The 20047-nt window shown below is 51.1% G+C and overlaps 1 protein-coding gene across 1 annotated transcript in view; it reads right to left on the bottom strand.

Annotated features, from left to right (window-relative positions):
• GALNT9 (polypeptide N-acetylgalactosaminyltransferase 9) overlaps positions 1-20047 on the bottom strand; it is a 118582-nt gene that overhangs the window by 48039 nt on the left and 50496 nt on the right. The window contains exons 3-5 of the mRNA XM_052654841.1: positions 18391-18557; positions 16010-16184; positions 11076-11273 (exon numbers count right to left, since the gene is read on the bottom strand). Coding sequence (XP_052510801.1) covers positions 11076-11273; positions 16010-16184; positions 18391-18557 — 540 coding nt within the window. The remainder of the gene's footprint in view (positions 1-11075; positions 11274-16009; positions 16185-18390; positions 18558-20047) is intronic.

Genomic DNA, 20047 nt, shown 5'->3' with positions numbered 1-20047 from the left:
TTATCCCCTAATTCCGTGGCTGGTATTTATCCTAGGAGACTGATCCAAAAGCTATTTGCACAAAGCTGTGCACTGCAGCGGGAGTTATAGTGGCAAAAGGGAAATCAACTTAGAGTCCATCAGTGTAGATGGTCGAATGAGTTTCGAGCCGTTCTTTTGACGGATTGTTACCTACCCAGCAGGCGAGGTGCTTATCAAGACCACCCAGTGCCATAAGAAGTGATGCTTGGGAGAGGGTAAGCGACAAGTCAGCAAGGAAAATATCACCAACCTACCACTGTGACCACAGAGGCAATTATGTGGGAGTGTGCCTGTATGCACAGGCTTCCCCCGTGGCTCAGCGGTAAAGAATCTGCCTGCCATGAAGGAGACACAGGAGATGCAGGTTCGATCCCTGGGTCGGGAAGATCCCCTGGAGCAGGAAATGGCAGCCCACTCCATTGTCCTTGCCTGGAGACTCCCACGGACACAGGAGCCTGGTGGGCTACAGTCCACGGGATCGCAAAGACTCAGACGTGCCTGAAGCGACTGAGGATGCATGCAGGCATGCCTATAATGTGCACACGGATCTATGCATGGTCTTGTGTGTGTGTCCGTCTCTGTGTGCAGATCTATGTGTGATCTTGTGTGTGTGTGTCTCTGTGTGTGGTCTTGTGTGTGTGTCTGTGTATGCAGATCTATGTGTGGTCTTGTGTATGTGTGTCTATGTATGTGGATCTATGTGTGGTCTTGTGTGTGTGTGTGTCTGTGTGTACGGATCTGTGTGTGGTCTTATGTATGTGCGGATCTATGTGTAGTTGTGTGTGTGTGTGTGTGTCTGTGTGTGTGTATCTATGTGTGGTCTTATGTGTGTGCGAATCTATGTGTGGTCTTGCATGTGTGTCTGTGTATGCAGATCTATGTGTGGTCTTGTGTATGTGTGTCTATGTATGTGGATCTATGTGTATTTGTGTGTGTGTGTGTGTCTGTGTGTGCAGATCTATGTGTGGTCTTATGTGTGTGCGGATCTATGTGTGGTCTCGTGTGTGTGTCTGTGTGTGCGGATCTATGTGTGGTTTTTTGTGTGAGCATGTACATGTGTCTGTGTGCTTGCATTTGTATCTTTGTGCTTCTCTATGCATGAGTGTGCATCTGTGAGTATGGGTGTGACTCAGACCCTCATTCCATGTTTCCCTGCTTGTGGAGGGGAGCAGGGGCTGGGTGTCGGCCTCTCTGCCGACCCCACAACATCCTCTCTTTTCTTCTAGGTTCATCTGGCCCCACTGGAAACCGACTTACACCCGTGGTCCCTCTGCGTCCACCAGACACACTGGCGTGAATCTGGACTGCCCCAGGGACAGGGGTGCAAACCCACACGTGGGCTCTGTGGCCCCAGGAAGATGCAAGCCAGGTGAGCCGAGGGGCTGCAGCTGCCCTCCTGGAGGCAGGGGCCCCACAGAATGCAGCCAATGCCCCACACCTGCGCTCTGCTAGCAGCTCAGAGCCACACGGAGACAAACACGCCGCTGGTCATGGGTCCCGTTTCAACCTCGTGCAGAATTCAGGAAATAGCTCCATTTCAATGATACGGTTCAACCGGGCAGCCACCTCCGGCACACAGGACCCCTGGGGCCACGAGGGCCTCCCAGCCCCTCACTGCCCTCTCTTTATCCATCTGTCAAGGCTGAGATACTTCTCTACAGAAATCCAAGCCTTCTTTTGACCCTTTTCTTCCTTGAGCTTCCAGGATAATGATTGGCAGAGAAATTTCCTTAGGTAAATTTTCACACACCAGCCTCTCCCAGGCCAGCTTACTCAGAGCAGGTGTGGGAGCTGTGTCCTTCAGGAGAAGGGCGTTGGCCCCTCTCCCAGGTCTGAGGGAGACCAGAAACCCCAGAGCAGTTCTCAGGAAAGACCCTTTCAGGCCCACAGACTGCCCCAGGGATGCAGGTTCCCAGCCCGAGATCAGGTCACGTGACGCAGTAAGGGGCAACATCACAACGTTTGCCAGGAGCCTTTGCTGCAGGAGCTGGGGTACCAGGGCTTCTTCTCACAGGTCTGCCACTGAGGGGAGGTTGTGGGAAGCCTTCCCTGAGATGGTGGAGAGGAGGGCCATCCTCTGGATAATGACCTTGGAAGCAAAGACCTCAAGGCTGCCCTTGGAGTCTTGTCACTCCAGACTCACCAGCCCAAAGGGCGTGTGAAGCAGGCTGTTGGGAGCAGTGGGGACTGCGGCACTGTCCCCCGCCCCTACCCTGAGAGCTCAGTAACAACTCAGCTCCAGTGGATCATCACCAGCTAGGAATGGACACCTGGGTTTTTCCAGAATCTTCTACTTTTCAAAGAGTAGATACCAGTTTCGTGTGAAATCTCTTAAGTATAAACATTGGTTCCAAGTTTGAGACATATATGACAGATCAGGGGACATACTGAGACTCAAGTGGCTTCCCGAGGACTTGAAGCACAAGGTCACGCCACTCTAGGCTCCCTGGGCACTGTGCACACTAGGAGTGGGAGATTCAGAACGCCTTGTTCTCCCCCCAGGAAGAATGACTGGGCGTCTGGGAGCTGTCCGAGGCATCACTAGGAGGGCAGTGAGTCCCAGCATGGAGCCTGCTGAGGGCCCAGCAAGGTCTGGGGAGAGGCTGGTTGGCTTCCTCTCCAATTTGCAGGAAGCCTTGGCTGGGTGTGGTTAAAGCGATCACACGGGCCAGCTGGCCACCAGCCCTGAAGGTGGCCTTGAGAGGCCCCTGTCAGGGTTCTGCTTCCCCAGTGGGCTGCACTCATGCACACAGAGGATACAACTTGGGGACTAGCTGTGACAGTGGCACCATGTGGACCTGAGGAATGTTTGTGATTGTCACACGCATTATTGGACGTGAATGGCCCTCAGGGTCTCATCTCAACATGGCTGTGTGTCGGCTCCGTCCCCATGGGGTCACCCTGCTGGGAGATGCCCAGCGAGGCTTGGGATCTCCCGACCTTGGAGCAGGGCTCTGCAGAGGGCCCTCTTCTGGACACAGGCATGTTCATTTCTTGCAGCTGTGAAACAAGCACCACATGAACTGGGGCTTCAGACAAGAGATATTTGTCCTCCGCTAGCTCTGAAGGCCAGAAGTCTGAGGTCAAGGTGTGGGCAGGGCCATACTCCCTCTGAAGCTCCAGAGGAGGACCCGCCCTGCCTCTTCCAACTCCTGGTGGCCAGGTGTCCTTGGCTTGTGGCTGCATCCCTCCCATCTCTGACTCCGGAGTGGCATGGTCTTTCCTCTTCTGTGTGTCTCTTACAAGGACACTTTCAGCAACATTCAGGACCCAGCTGGGTCATCCACAGTAATCTCCCCGTCACAACATTCTAACTACATCTGCAAAGACCCTTTTCCCAATGAGGTCGAATTCATGGGTTCTGGGTGGTCAGGACGTAGACATGGCTGTCTGCTGCACCCAGCCTTCCATCTCGGCCTTCTTATAAACCCTGTAGTACCTTCTTGGGAGACCATCTCTCTCCTTGCATGTACTCCCTGTGGGATGGTGAGTCTCCAGAACTTCCCCTCGGCGAAGGTCACCAGGTCCTTGGAGAGCCCTTCTCCCATCCACTTCCAGGAAAGAGAGGGGCAGGGTTTGTAACCCTGGAGACTGTCCTGGGGGCTGACTGAGGTGGAGGGGACACCCTCTTCCCAGTGTGCAGGGAGATGTCTGGCATTTCCGCTGGCTCCTTCTCTAACTGGGTGCTCATGCCTCCGCAAAGCTGCTTTGATTCATGTTGGCTGGCATTCTCTTGTTAATGGAATCCCCCAGATCTCAGCTCAGAGACGCTAATTTAATGGAGTGATAAGCAGCTTGGACATTAGAATTATTACCTTTCTGTATGTTTTAAAATTCATTTAAAAAGTCAACTCAACGGAGTTAAAGTCACACGCAAACAGCACACATCCGTTGAAAGTGTGTGGTTTGAGTGGCCTGACTGATGGATACCCTGGGGTAACCCCGACCCAGTCCAGGCGGAGACCATGCCCATCCCAGGGCTCCTGGGCCCTCCAGGAGCTCTCCCCACCCTGCCTCCTCCCCCAGGCGTCTGCGCTCCCTGGACTCCTCTGTACATCAATCACACCGTGTGCGCTCTTCCATGTGTGACGTTTTTGCCACACTTTGAGTTTCGTCTTCATTGTTATAGGCATCACCATACGTCCCTTTGTAGTTCTGAGAAGCATCCCGTTACGTGGCTAGATCACACTTCATTTATCTATTCACATGTTGATGGACATTTGGGTTCAATTCAGGACTATTGTGAATAAACCTGCTGCTATGAACATTCGCAGCTTTGTGTAGACATACGTTTTCATCTCTTTTGGGCAAATACCTGGGGTGGAACGGCTGGTCATGTAGGAAGTGTTTTAACCTCTAGGAGAAACTGCCAGGTTTCCAAAGTGGTCTTGCTAATCTGCTCCCACCAGCCACACTGAGAGTTGCGAATGCTCCGTGTTGCCGTCGGTCTATCTGACCGACATTGTGTCTTATTTCCCTAGTGACTCTGTAGTGGGCGGCTCTCCATGGGTGTCTTAGTGTGTTGTATACCTTCTTGTGTGTAGTATTTGTTCAAGGTCTTTGCCCGTTTTTTTTTAATTTGGGGTTTTGGCATCAGGGCTTTCTAATTCTCTCCAGGTGGTATTAATAAGGAGCAAAGTTTAAGACAACTTGCAGTCTGGCCAGAGCATTCTTTCTTTAGGTTGAGCATCCAGGCTGCTCTGAGACTTGATTTCTTGCTGGACAGCTCTTTGCTAATGGAGGGTAGGTGCCCAGAAGTCCCTCTAAGACCCTCCTAGGGGAAGAAACAACTTGTAAAGGTGCCATGATAGACAGTTCTGGTCACTCATGGGCAGAGTGGCCTGTTTCAGCAGGGACACACTAGACTGTAGAGATGAGGCAGGAGGGGTCCCTGCCTGAGGCCTTGAAACCCCAAACCTCTGTGGGGAGAAGTGGCCAAGGCTCCAGGGGATCAACAGACCGGAGATGAACATTCACCCCAAGAAAAATACCTCCAGCCTGTTGGGCTCCCAGGAGAAAGTGGCAGCCCCAGTTGATTTTGAAGCATAGATTTCCCAGGGGTTCAACAGACCAGGGAAAAGAAGGGAGGGGCTGAAAACTGCAGAAGGTCAGTCAGTGATGGAAATGAATGAAGCAAGCCAGGTGCAAGAAGAGTGACCGTGCAAATCTGAAGGCAGAGCAACACAGAGACATTAGGGAGTGGTGGGGACTGCAGCAAATTGGAGACCTCAGCCCTGTTTAGATAGGGCGTCACTTCTCAGCTCCAGTGACTGGCTGCCCTGTGAGAACGTGCACCTTCTCATCTTAATAAAAATGCATTTTTAACATGGGAAAAACTCTCCATTTTCAGGTATGGGAACCAATTCAAAATAAATAAGTGCTTTGGAGGACGTTCTCTATAGCACACCCACCATCCTGGGTCTGCTGGTTTCTTTGCCCTCTGCTCCTTTATGACGCTCGTGGTGTTGCCTCTGTCTGGCCGTCTGTCCCTCGTTCTGTCTGGGTCTCTGTCTCCTTCTCACTCCCTGTCTGCATCCCTATTCCTTTCTGCTCCCTGGCACCGTCCTCGTTTTGTTTCTTAGTGCGCATCCTCCCCCGAATCTCTGTCTTTCTCTGCTCATCCTGAAGTAGGCAACAGATGGGCCCCAGGTTAGACATTTACAACGGGTTTCCTATTTGCATTTCAGGGGGCTCAGGCTGGATTCCTGAGACAAGAGATAGGTGGGCTCCAGGCATTTACAATCAGCCTCTTGTTTGCCCTCTGAGATGGAAGTAACAGCAGAAACAGGGTAAATAGCCATTGTATGTCTCTTGTAAACACCTAAAGCAATAGTCATGGCAAGGACAAAGAGGGGCAAATCCTTTACCCTGTTTGAGTAAAGGATTAAGGGATCTCTGCTTCCCCCTTTTCGGGACAAAGGAGACACTACGTATGCCCCCAAAAGGCTCCTTTCTGGGAGTGAAAATCAAGGGATAACGCCAGGCCATAATGAGCCTTGCTTTTCCCAGAAGCATTTACTTTACTTTGAGATCCATCTTGGCTGAGAGGTGTGTGCGCACCCAGGGGAGGGTCCCAGGGTAGGTCAGGTGTGGAAAAAGGAACCAGATAATTAGCCTGAAGGAAGACAAAGACCCAGAAGAACTGACCTATATAAATGACTTAACCACCTCTTTACTGTGCTGCTCACCACTAGGAGGGGCCCACCCTTTCTCTCCGGGTGTTTGTCTCTGCCTTGCTTCTGTCTTAACTAAGCCAACATTTTCTCCATGTGCTCTCCCACTTGTGGTCATGCTATGTCTGTAATAATAAACCTTGTACCTGCGTTTATAGTTTCTGCCTCTGTGATAAATGCATTTTTCACTGGGTGCAAAGATCCAGAGAAAAATAGCTTCTAGCCTCTAGCCCTTGCTGGTCTGATGGCTAGAATTCTTGGCTCTCATCCAGGCTTCCCAGGTTCGATTCCCAGGCAGGGAATGAAGATCGTGCTTCACACAACTGCCCACTGCTGCTTCCCTGAGATTCATCTGTCTTGTTTCCCTCTCTCTTTCCTTGGTGTCTCCCTTTTTCTGCTCTCTCCAAGTCTGTGTGTCTGTGTTCTTTTTCTCTGTCTCTTTTACTGGCTCTTTCTCTTTGGATGTTCCCTCTGTCTGTCTGTCTCCCTCCTCCCTCCTTCTCTCTCCTTCACCTGACCTGGTTATCAGTCAGTTCAGTCGTTCAGTCATGTCCAACTCTTTGTGACGCCATGGACTGCAGCACACCAGGCTTCCCTGTCCATTACTAACTCCTGGAGCTTACTCAAACTCATGTCCATCAAGTCAGTGATGCCATCCAACCATCTCGTTCTATTACCCCCTTCTCCTCCTGACTTCAATCTTTCCCACCATCAGGGTCTTTTCCAATGAGTCAGTTCTTTGCATCAGGTGGCCAAAGTATTGGAGCTTCAGCTTCAGCATCAGTCCTTCCAATGAATATTCAGAACTGATTTCCTTTAGGATTGACTGGTTTGATCTCCTTGCAGCCCAAGGGACTCTCAAGAGTCTTCTCCAACACCACAGTTCAAAAGCATCAATTCTTCAGTGCTCGGCTTTCTTTATAGTCCAACTCTCACATCCATACATGACTACTGGAAAAACCATAGCTTTGACTAGATGGACCTTTGCTGGCAAAGTAATGTCTCTGCTTTTGAATATACTATCTAGTTTGGTCATAACTTTTCTTCCAAGGAGTAAGCGTCTTTTAATTTCATGGTTGCAGTCACCATCTGCAGTGATTTTGGAGCCCCCCAAAATAAAGTCTCTCACTGTTTCCATTGTTTCCCCATCTATTTGCCATGAAGTGATGGGACCAGATGCCATAATCTTAGTTTTCTGAATGTTGAGCTTTAAGCCAACTTTTTCACTTTCCTCTTTCACTTTTATCAAAAGGCTCTTTAGTTCTTCTTCACTTTCTGCCACAAGGGTAGTGTCATCTTTATATCTGAGGTTATTGATATTTCTCCTGGCAATCTTGATTTCAGCTTGATTCCAACCCAGCATTTCACATGATTTACTCTGCATATAAATTAAATAAGTAGGATGACAATATAAGCCTTAATGTATTCCTTTCCCGATTTAGAACCAGTCTGTTGTTCCATGTCCAGTTCTAACTGTTGCTTCTTGACCTGCATACAGATTTCTCAGGAGGCAGCTCAGGTGGTCTGGTGTTCCCAACTCTTTCAGAATTTCCCAGTTTATTGTGATCCACACAGTCAAAGGCTTTGGCCTAGGCAATAAAGCAGAAGTAGTTTTTCTGGAATTCTCTTGCTTTCTCAATGATCCAATGGATGTTGACAATTTGATCTCTGGTTCCTCTGCCTTTTCTAAAACCAGCTTGAACATCTGGAAGTTCACAATTCATGTACTGTTGAAGCCTGGCTTGGAGAATTTTGAGCATTACTTTTCTAGCATGTTAGATGAGTGCAATTGTGTGGTAGTTTGAGCATTCTTTGGCATTGCCTTTCTTTGGGATTGGAATGAAAACTGACCTTTTCCAGTCCTGTGGTCACTGCTGAGTTTTCCAAATTTGCTGGGATATTGAGTGCAGCACTTTCACAGCATCATCTTTCAGGATTTGAAACAGCTCAACTGGAATTCCATCACCTCCACTAGCTTTGTTCTTAGTGATGCTTCCTAAGGCCCACTTGACTTTGCATTCCAGGATGTCTGGCTCTAGGTGAGTGATCACACCATCGTGGTTATCTTGGTCATGAAGCTCTTTTTTGTACAGTTCTTCCGTGTATTCTTGCCACCTCTTCTTAATATCTTCTGCTTCTGTTAGGTCCATACCATTTCTGTCCTTTATTGAGCCCATCTTTGCATGAAATGTTCCCTTGGTATCTCTAATTTTCTTGAAGAGATCTCTAGTCTTTCCCATTCTATTGTTTTCCTCTATTTCTTTGCACTGATCACTGAAGAAGGCTTTCTTATCTCTCCTTGCTATTCTTTGGAACTCGGCATGCAGATGGGTATATCTTTCCTTTGCTCCTTTGCCTTTCACTTCTCTTCTTTTCTAAGCTATTTGTAAGGCCTCGTCAGACAACCATTTTGCCCTTTTGCATTTCTTTTTCTTGGGGATGGTCTTGATCACTGCCTCTTGTACAATGACACGAACCTTTGACCATAGTTCTTCAGGCACTCTTTTGATCAGATCTAATCCCTTGAATCTATTTGTCACTTCCACTGTATAATCGTAAGTGATTTGATTTAGGTCATACCTGAATGGTCTAGTGGTTATCCCTACTTTCTTCAATGTAAGTCTGAATTTGGCAATAAGGAGTTCATGATCTGAGCCACAGTCAGCACCTGGTCTTGTTTTTGTGGACTGTATAGAGCTTCTCCATCTTTGGCTGCAAAGAATATAATCAATCTGATTTCAGTATTGACCATCTGGTGATGTCCATGTGTAGAGTCATCTCTTGTGTTGCTGGAAGAGGGTGTTTTCTATGACTAGTGTGTTCTCTTGACAAAACTCTATTAGCCTTTGCCCTACTTCATTTTGTACTCCAAGGTCAAATTTGCCTGTTACTCCAGGTGTCTCTTAACTTCCTACTTTTGCATTCCAGCCCCGTATAATGAAAAGGACATCTTTTTTGGATGTTAGTTCTAGAAGGTCCTGTAGGTCTTCATAGAACCATTCAATTTCATCTTCTTCAGCATTAGTGGTTGGGGCATAGACTTGGATTACTGTGATATTGAATGGTTTGCCTTGGAAATGAACAGAATCATTCTGTCATTTTTGGGATTGCATCCAAGTACTGCATTTTGGACTCTTTTGTTGACTATGAGGGCTTCTCCATTTCTTCTAAGGGATTCTTGCCCACAGTAGTAGATATAATGGTCATCTGAGTTAAATTCACCCATTCCAGTCCATTTTAGTTCACTGATTCCTAGAATGTCGATGTTCACTCTTGCCATCTCCTGTTTGACCACTTCCAATTTACCACTTCCAATTCGTGGACCTAACATTTCGGGTTCCTATGCAACATTGCTCTTTACAGCATTGGACTTTACTTCCATCACCAGTCACATCCACAACTGGGTATTGTTTTTGCTTTGGCTCTGTCTCTTCATTCTTTCTGGAGTCATTTCTCCACTCTTCTCCAATTGGCACCTACCAATCTGGGCAGTTCATCTTTCAGTGTCCTATCATTTTGCCTTTTCATACTGTTCATGGGGTTCTCAAGGCAAGAATGTTGAAGTGGTTTGCATTCCCTTCTCCAGTGGACCTCATTTTGTCAGAACTCTCCACCATGATCTGTCGGTCTTGGGTGGCCCTACATGGCATGGCTCATAGTTTCATTGATTTAGACAAGGCTGTGGTCCATGTGATCAGTTCGATTAGTTTTCTGTGTTTGTGGTTTTCATTCTGTCTGTCCTCTGAGGGATAAGGATATGATGCTTATGGAAGCTTCCTGATGGGAGAGACTGGCTGTGGGGGAAACTGGGTCTTATTCTGATGGGTGGGGCCATGCTCAGTAAATCATTAATCCAATTTTCTGTTTATGGGCAGGGTTGTGTTCCCTTCCTGTTGTTTGACCTGAGACCAAACTATGGTGGAGGTAACAGCAACCTCCTTCAAAAGGTCCCATGCATGCACTGCCGCATTCAGTGCCCCTGACCCTGCAGCAGGCCACCGCTGACCCACGCCTCTGTCGGAGACTCTTGGACACTCACAAGCAAGTCTGAGTCAGTCTCTTGTGGGGACATTGCTCCTTTCTCCTGGGTCTTGGTGCGCACAAGGTTTTGTTTGTGCCCTCCAAGAGTCTGTTTCCCTAGTCCTGTGTAAGTTCTGACAGCTCTATGGTGGGCTTAATGGCGACCTCCTCCAAGAGGGCTCATGCCACACTCAGGTCTGCTACACCCAGAGCCCCTGCCCCTGCAGCAGGCCACTGCTGACCTGTACCTCTGCAGAAGACACTCAAACACTCAAAGTCAGGTCTTGCTCAGTCTCTGTGGGGTCTCCTGGTACACACAAGGTTTTGTTTGAGCTCTTTGAGCATCGCTGGTGGGTATGGGATTTGATTTTAAGCATGATTTCTCCCCTCCTACCATCTTGCTGGGACTTCTCCTTTGCCCTTGGATGTGGGGTATCGTTTTTTGGTGGGATCCAACATTCTCCTGTCAATGGTTGTTCAGCAGCAAGTTGTAATTTTGGAGTTCTTGCAGGAGAAGATGAGCACATGTCCTTCTACTCTGCCACCTTGATCACCTAGTTATCACTCAGGTCACAATATGGAGCCACCTCCCATTTCCCCATTACACCACCATGTCCCTTTGCACACCCAGGGAAACCCTGTACCAACTGCATCCAGCCATTTCTACTCTTGCACCTGGTGCCAGGCCTTGGCTTTCTGCAGAGGAATGCTACCTGTCCCTCCAGTCCCCAAGGCCGCTGCTGCAGCCCTGCCCCACCTCACTGTCCTGGCTCTTTCCAGGGCAGGCCCCGCCCCAGTGGCCCCGCCCACCTGACTCCTCCAGTGCAGGCCCCGCCCCAGTAGCCCTGGTGGCCGGCTCACCTGATGGGCGCCGCCTCGTCGCCGCGGTCCAGCCAGTCCTGGGGTGGGACGATGTACATGCACCAAAGGCCCCAGTTGTAGCCGTGGGCCGCGCTGGCGTATTGCTGCACCTCGAACGTGTCGTACTTGATGTTGTCTATGGCTGGCAGGACGATCCGCCGGCGGTCCTCCCGGATCCGCGTAAGGGCGGGCTCGGCCCTGCAAGGAGACGCCGATCCCTGAGGAAGGGCACCGATGCCAGGGACCCCCGTCCCATCCCCCTAGGTAGGGAGCCAGGACCCAGGGAGCCACACCCGCATCTAATGTCGGGCTAGACCAACCCTGCGGAGGGTAGATCCAAGCGCTGCACCTCTGGAAGCCCGGGAGTCGTCTGGGCTGCACACTCACCGGCCCGAGGTCTCGCTCTGCCCGAGGCAGCCCGTGGCTAACCAGCGATTGACACTAGGGATATAAACACCATCCAGGCCCAATCTCTGACATCTCTGATGGGCTGTCCTGGCTCCAGAGAGCCCTGTGAGTCAGCTCAGTCTGTCAGCAGGCCTGCCTCACAGTCTGGCTTTTCTCGCAAGCGAATCCTACTTCCTGGCAGGCCTTCCCTCCAGGGCTGGAAGGTACATTCATTTATAAGCAGGAATGGAGGCATCAATGTGCCACACCCTCTTGTAACACATTGGAGCATACCCGTGAACTAGAAAAGAAAAAAAAAATCCATGCCTCCAGGAGCTTAGGATATACTGAAGGGACAGAAAGGCTAACAAGTGCTGTTGTGCAGTGTACAACCTACACAACAGTATGTGGTGGGCCTGACTGAGTGGGTACGGGGGACAGACAAAAATGTATAAGTAAATGATATATTAGGAGGTGATATGTATTGTGACAGAAAAAGAGAGCAAAATAAGCGTGATTTGGAATTGCAGTTTTAAATAGGATGTTCAGGGCAGGTTGCACTGGGTGATGAGCAGAGGTGGTGTAGGATGTAGCAGCTGGTTTTTGGGGAGGTAGGTGGGGTGCTGCACACAGAAGGAGCAGCCAGCGCTGAGCCCCTGGGATGTGCTGGTGTGCTTGGGAAGCAGGCCAGGCAGCTGGAGTGGAGAGATGGTGGCCGTGCAGGCGATGAAGGCGGAGAGGAGAGAGACCAGAAGACAAAGGCTGTGGGTTGTGAATTTTCAATGCAGGAGTCCCCACGGGCAAACAGGTAGAGTTTCACTCTTGAGACGACCTTGTCTCCTGCAAGGATGAGATGCTGCCCAAGGGGCTGGAGTTCAACAGGCTCATGAGCAGCCTGCTGACTGGGGCACCAGAGAGATGAACAGGGGGACAGGGGCCGAGCTCAGGGAGGGACAGCAGGGGCTGGGGCAGGGTGGGAGCTCTCGGACTCTGCCTGGCCAGATTCACCCTATAGCCAGCCTTTCTTCCCGTCCTTCCAAGCGAGAGCCTGGTATTTACCTGCCTTTCAGCTTCACGAGGAGGATTAATTAATTACTGTTAGCAAAGTGCTTCAGAGATGAAAAGCTCTCTGCAAATGCCACATGTGCTAATAAGGCAGAATCTTTATGGAGGCAGTTCTGGGAGGGGAGGGCTATTTGCAGATGGATAACTGGGTTTTCAGTGGTAAAAATTAAAGTTACAGTAGTTTCAAATGGCATTTTGATGTGATAGACTTGTGACTCTCCCAAACGTCCTCCAAATGCTCCAGGGAGTTAAACATACATGAGAGGGACAGAAAGGCCTTCGAGTACAGCTGTGCAGGGCACAACCTACACAGCAGCATGCAGTGACCTGGTGGAGGGCAGACCATAACGTCATTACTGACAGAAGGTGGCAGATGTCACGGGAAAAGAAGAGTTGCTTCATGAGGGTGGCAGAGGAGAGGGAAATGGGGGCCAGCAGCGATGGCACCCCACTCCAGTCCTCTAGCCTGGAAAGTCCCATGGGCGGAGGAGCCTGGTAGGCCGCAGTCCATGAGGTTGCTAAGAGTCGGACCTGACTGAGCAACTTCACTTTGACTTTTCACTTTCATGCATTGGAGAAGAAAATGGCAACCCACTCCAGTGTTCTTGCCTGGAGAATCCCAGGGATGGGGGAGCCTGGTGGGCTGTCGTCTATGGGGTCGCACAGAGTCGGACATGACTGAAGCGACGTAGCGGCAGCCGCAGGGGAAGTCAGAACTTGCATCTCGGTCAGGCATGCTCTGGGTCAGAACCAGCCCTGAGAACACACTGGTAGTGCTGGGCTGGCTGAGATGTACCAGCGGGAGTGCAGGAGTGTGGAAGGAAAGGGCTCCATTCACCTGCCTACCAGGCACCAAAGCCCTGGTCCAACCAAAACAGCAGTTAGGAAAACCGGGAACTTGGAGAGCTCCCAAAGGCCAGACCCTCAGGGGCCCTAACTGGGGACACCTGGCCAGGCACTGTGGGACTTGATCAGCATACCCATCATGAACCCCCTCCCTATAATCCTCTCATCTCCCTCGAGGGAATATCTCAGTGAACCTCTTAGTTTAGGCTTCAGAGAGTTTAAAGATGTGACTTGGAGATTTGATATAAAGAAGAGTGAGTTTTAGTTTCTCTCAAAATGGGGCAAACTGGCTACACAGGGCTGACTTTTCCCTGCTGCTCGGCTGGTAAGGGCTGCAGGCTGCCCCTGGGTGAGGGGTTCATGCTCCCCGCCCACTGTGGACCCCTCGCATACCCTACCACTGTGGGTTTAACTTAAGGATCTTCAGCTGAGATCACACTGGGTGACCTGTGTGTGTGTGTGTGTGTGTGTGTGTGTGTGTGTGTTATGGCTCAGGTGTGTCCAACTCTTTGCAACCCCATGGACTGAAGCCCACCAGGCTCCTCTGTCCATGGAATTCTCTGGGCAAGAATACTGGAGTGGGTTGCCATTTCCTTCTCCAGGAGATCTTCCTGACCCAGGGATCAAACCCAGGTCTCTTGCATTGCAGGCAGATTCTTTACCATCTGAGCCACCGGGGAAGCCGAGGTGGGCCCCAAATCCACAGACAAGGGTCCTTAGAAGAGAGAAGGGGAGAGGCACAGTCACACAGAAGGGAGAAGCCATGTGAAGACAGACACAGAGAATGGAGGGACACGGTCACAAGCCCAGGGACTCCTGGAGCCCCCGGAGCTGGAAGAGGGGTGAATGGTGTCCTTCCACAAAGACTGGTCCACTTGGAACCCGGGATGTGACCTTATTGGGAAACAGAGTCTTTGCAGAGGTAATTCAGTTAAAAAACCCAAGATGATATAACCCTGGATTGGGGTGAGCCGTGAATCCAAGGTGTGTCCTTCTAAGAGAAAGGAGAGGGAGACTTGAGACCAGGACACAGAGGCGAAGCCATGTGATGGCGGAGGCAGAGATGGAGGGATGCTGCCACAGCCCGGGACACCCGGAGCCATCAGAGCTGGAAGAGGCGGGAGGCTCCTCCCCAAGGGCTTCCTGGAAGCCCAGCCCTGCCTGCACCTTGATTTTGACTTCTGGCCTCAGAGCTGTGAGAGAATGAATTTCTCGCCTTTTGAGCCACCAGCCTTTGGTCACTGTTATGGCAGCCCCAGGACATGCACTGGGTGACCCTCCCTCCACCTGTTCATGTCCCAGCCCCTCCAACACAGGTGGTCCCCTGGGGTCTCAGTCTTCAGTCCCAGCTGGGCACTTGTCTGACACCTGTGTGCTGAAGCCAGCGCTGTTCACAAGCATCCCTCATGTAACCTTGGCAACAATCCAGGTCTCTAACATCACCAGTCAGTGCATGAAGAGACCAATGCTTGCCCGGGGCTCAAACACTCACATCATGTTGGTGGCCCAACTGTCCCGTCCCAATCCTTCCCGCGGGATCGCCAAGCTCTGCCCTCCCCACCCAGTTGCTGTTTATTCCTCTTGGGTCCTCTGCAGGGCCTGGCGGGAGTGAGGGCTCAGGGGGCAACTCCTAGATGCAGCCACCAGAGAGGAAATTAGGAAACATACCAAGAGACCAGCGGGTGCTTTCCAGAAAAATTTGAGGCACATCCTTCTGTTCTAGCAACACATCCTCAGGCACCTGTTGCGAGAGCATCAGCTCACCACCTGCCTAGGGACATCAGGGTCTGGATAGAGGCGCCAGGGCCACCCGCAGCTCTGAAGCTCCATGTGGATAATTTGCTGGACAAATGATTCTGTTCTTAAGGCATCACTGGCCACCTTTGGGCACAGCCTCATGAACATCCTCAGGCGAGAGAGCACAGATCCAGGGCCCCACCCTGGGACCCTGTATCCCACAGACCTGTACTTCCTGCCAGCTCTCAGGGGCATCAGATGCCGCTGGTCTGGGGTTCACACTAAGCACCGAGGCCCTGCAGGGTCCCTGCCCCCCGGGGCACCTCTAGGTCGTCCTGCACACGTGCTTGGGTGTCTCTCCAGTGTCCCGGCCACTACCCTGTATCCCAGCCACTCCTTGGTGTCCTGGCCACTCCTCTGGCCAGATCCCCCTCCAGGTTTCTCATTAGAAGCCCACCTTGCCCCTGAATGGATGGGTGGGGGAAAATGGGCAGATGCTGTGTCCTAGGACTTTCTCATAAGGATGAGAAATTGCTTCCAATCAGACTTGGGTTTCTATTAACTGAGACCCGATAGACCACATGTCATATACACGAGACCCAACCTCGTGTGTACCTTCCTGACCTAAGGTCACATGCACGTCCTCATTTGAACTGTCACCTGCTGGAGTGACTGGCCAACTCAAATTCCTCTGGGCACAAGGTGGGGAGACAGATCAGTCCTCATACACAGACATCACAAACAGGGTTCTGGGTTCTAGGAACTGCACATGGAGTGGCCACGTGGCTGGACTCAGCTGCGCCCCCCTCACCCCCACCGGGCTCATCCTCTTTGCCCAGCTCCTACAGGCCCTAGCAGACCCCACCTGACCCCACCCAGGCCCCAGGCCCCAGCCTTACCAGCCTGTGCTGAACTCCACATGGGCATCAAAGAAGCCGACAACGGGGGCCGTGGCGACCTTCCAACCCTGCAGCCGCGCCCGGATCAGGCCTTCCCGCCTGCTGTTGCGGACGATCTTCACCAGGCCCGGGTATCTCTTGCTGACGTATTGGTCCAGGTTGAGCTTGAGTTCCACTGCGGGGACACAGAGAAGTTTCAGGTGTGGCACTGCGGGAGAGCCCGAGGCCACTGAGACCCACAGTCGTTGTGTGCTCCGGATCCATACTTCATAAACTTTAAGAGGACACACCATGGCTGGACGCGGCTCAAGGTGCTGGGGGGACTTCGGAGAGATAAGACCCCCACCTTGTAGAGCTGTGTTCCAGCGGGAGAGACCACGAGCTATCAAGCCAGACTGATTCAGACAGAAGCACTTGTTATGAGAATAAGAGAAAACGGGGCTGAATTACTCAACTGTAGGAATGCAGTCCACGGGCAGATGGATGGATAAACAAAGCGTGGTGCATCCACAGAATGGAATACGGTCCGGCCTTAGAAAGGAAACTCTGACACATGTTACAAGGTAGATAAACTTGAGAACATGATGCTCAGTGAAATAATCCAGTCCCCAAAGGGCAAGTGCTGTGTGATTCCCCTTACATGAGATCCCTGGAGCAGACGTGTCCACAGGGACAGAAGGCAGAATGGGAGGTGGGTGGGGAGTTAGTGTTTAATGGGGACAGAGTTTCATTTGGGGAAGATGAAAAGGTTCTGGTGGTGTTGGTGGTGATGGCTGTACAATGATGTGAACGTCCTTGATACCCCTGAACTCTACAATTATTTTGTAAATGGTTAATTTTACGTTATGAGAATTTTAACTCAATAAGTCATTGAAAAAACGGATGAGGGCCCAAGAGTCTTTGTGAGGAAGCTTCCGAGGGCTAAAAGTACAAGCAACAAAATAGGTCACAATAATAGCAAACATTAGCCAAAATGAAACAAGAAAAAGGGGAAAGGGAGTGTGTGTCTGAGTGGGGCAGGGTCTTCTCCAGGTCGGCGGGGCAGGGACAGGGGCGGCCTCTGGAGGTGACACGTGGGCTGTGACAGGACAGGGAGCCGGTGGGGAAGAGAGGAGGACGTTACAGGCAAGGGAAAGGAGCAGTGTGGGACACCCTTGGCTGCCCTCAGAGGTAGGGGAGTGGGTGGGGAGGAGGTGCAGGGAGGAGCAGAGGGCTTGGGGTGGGCTTGGGGCTGCGCAGGAGGAGCCGAGAGGGTTTGAACCAGACCCTTGCTCCTGGGCCTTTGCAATACTCTCACGCCTTGGCTATGGGGACTTCTCGCAGAAGACCTCCACCACCCAGAGGCTTCCCCCCACACGCCCACCACCAGGCTCTAGTGGATGCTCCCGGAAGGGCAGCCTGGCCCCACGGAGGGCTCCAGCTGCAGAGCCAGTGGGTCCCAAAGCAGTGTCCCCGTGCTCTGTCCTGCCCTCTCCAGGCCTCGTTCTCGCTCCCTTGACGGTGTCAGGCAGGGCTCTCCTGGCGTAGACACAGAGCACAGGCGAGGCTGGAGATCCTTCAGGCCAGGAGGGCTCTGGGAGGCCTCTCCCCACTTTCCTCCACCCTCCCCCTACTTTCCTCCACCCTCCCCCTGCCTCCTGACATGAGAAAGAGAGACTGCAATGACGGAGAGACCCAACAGTCACAGCTCAGTGCACCGGGGCCTCGGTGTGGGAGCCGCCGGTAGTGGGGTCCATGCTCCTCTCTGCTTCTGCAGAGGAACAGATGAGGACAGGCCAGGAACCTCCAGACCCTTGTTGGGGGCTTGGAGCCCCACGTGCCTGATGGGTATGGATAAATGCCTGAGCTGGATGGAGGCCGACGTGGGGCCATGATAACAGATCCCTGGGGCCCACGCTCCAGCTGTGAGCACTGGCCCCTTCCCCATCAGCAAGCCTCCCACTGGAGTTTTGTCCACAAACAAGAAGTGAAGGTGTGATTAGCTTAGGGATACTCAACACACGGGGGGCCTTTCTGGATGATGGCTATAGGGGTTGCCACCCCACCCAAACTCAGGTCCACCCAGAACCTCAATTGGAAATAGGGGTTTTGTGGATGCAAACAGTTAAGGGTCTTGAGATGAAAACCTTCCGGATTAGGATGGGCCCTAACTTCAAGGACGAAGGTCTTTATAAGAAGAGGAGAGACAAATATACCAGAAGGGGGAGAGGTGTGGCCACAAGCCCAGGACACCAAAGATGCCAGCAGCTGGCAGAAGCAGGAAGGATCCTCTCCTGGAGCCTCTGGAGGAAACGTGGCCCTGCCCATACCTGAATCAGAATTCTGGGCTCCAGGGCTCCAACACGCTTCCCTCGCTGGGGTGCTGAGCTGGCCCCACTCACCATTATCACTGTTGTCATCCACCAGGATCACCTCCTTGAGGAGCTGGGAGGGCGTGTGGTTGACCACGCTGTGGACGGAGCGCAGAATGACTGAGAGGGCTTCATTGACAAAGATGAACACCACAGAGATCTGGGGCAGGTCATCTGAGTAGGTCATCTGTCTGCACCTGCAGGAGAGATGGCATGGGGGGCAGAGGTCAGTGTCGGGACAGGATGGGGAGGTGGGAGCCTGGAGCCCCCAGAGGAGGCCCGCTGGGACCACTTCTAAATCCTGCTACCGATGGAAGAGCAATAGGGATGCCACGGTTAGAAAAGGAATGAGCACAGAGAGAGAAACAGAGGGATGGTGTTCATCTCAGAAACCCTAGCTTCCACACTCTGCTCCTGGACCCTGCTGTCTCCTTGCAGAAAGACAGGGACATTGCAGCTGTAAGGGATTAACGTCCCACTGAGATCACATGGAACATTTTTTGACACCCTTGGGAGGCATGAAAGAGAAGTGAAGGGGAGATGATCACCTCTTAGTGCAGTCCAGTGGAGGGTCCAGGAGAGCCCCAGCCTGGAGCCCACATCAGCCACTCCCCATGCCCAGCTCTATCTGTGCCCCAGCTGGTCATGGTGTTGGTGGCTGCTAGACAGAGGGCGTCTACAGGGAAGGTCCTATGCTCAAGGGACACTGTCCTCCGAAGTGAGACCTGAGCAACACTGGTGACAAGTACACAAGTGTCCGACGAGGGCTGTTGAACTACGAGAGATGCCTGCATGGGACGGCCTAGTTGTGGCCTCCGCTTAACCTCAGCGTCAAGATGAAATAGAAGGATGAAGTATCTTCTCCAAAGGTCTTATCTTGGAAGTAGGGATGTGGGAGGGGAAATGAAGGGAGCAGGGAAAGCAGAATATTCCATAATTGAGCGTGGGATGAGGCCGGTGAGTGCCTGCTAATGTAATAATACAGTGGAATAAATTCACAAGGAAACATGGGGAATTATCAAAAATAGAGAAGTGGGGGGAAAAGGAACAAAAATTGAAGAGGGTAATAAAGTAAGACAGAAGGAACTCAAGTATGTTGGCTGCTACAATAAATGTAAGCAAACTAATTCTCTCTTTAAAATAGCAGAGGCTGTTCAATGAAGTTAGATACATACACACTAATGTACACACACACACTTGCACACATTCACTTACATATTCATTCACACACAGCTCTGGTTTATGGTTTATAATAAACACAATTAAAATAGAGTGATTTTTTTTAAAAAAAAAGATTGGAAATATAAACAAGTGAGAAAGAGATGCCAGACAAATACTGCCTCTCTAAGCCAGACTTTCAGCACAGATATCACATAGGATGGAGAAGGCTCTTTATGAAGGAGACAGAATAATTATAAACCGTTATCCCAAAGTGAACTGGCACCTGGGTGTAAAAGGAAAAATTACTAGAAAAGTAAGGAGAGTCTGATGAAACCATAAGTGTGCATCACCTTCAGACTGGGCAGACTGAAAAAGTAAGACCATGAAGGAATTTACATAAAGAAGCCCCTAATTCCTTCAGGGAAATTTTTTGTTTTCCTTAGGCTCATAGGACATTTACAGAAAGTGGTCATGTATTTGCAAAACAGAGAACTTTAGATTTTTATGAAGCAGAAATTTCACAGGC

This window comes from Budorcas taxicolor, chromosome 17 (assembly GCF_023091745.1).
Source record: "Budorcas taxicolor isolate Tak-1 chromosome 17, Takin1.1, whole genome shotgun sequence".
Classification (NCBI taxonomy): Eukaryota; Metazoa; Chordata; class Mammalia; order Artiodactyla; family Bovidae; genus Budorcas; species Budorcas taxicolor.
Note: the sequence above shows the minus strand (reverse complement) of the source record. Positions and strands in the feature narration are given on the sequence as shown.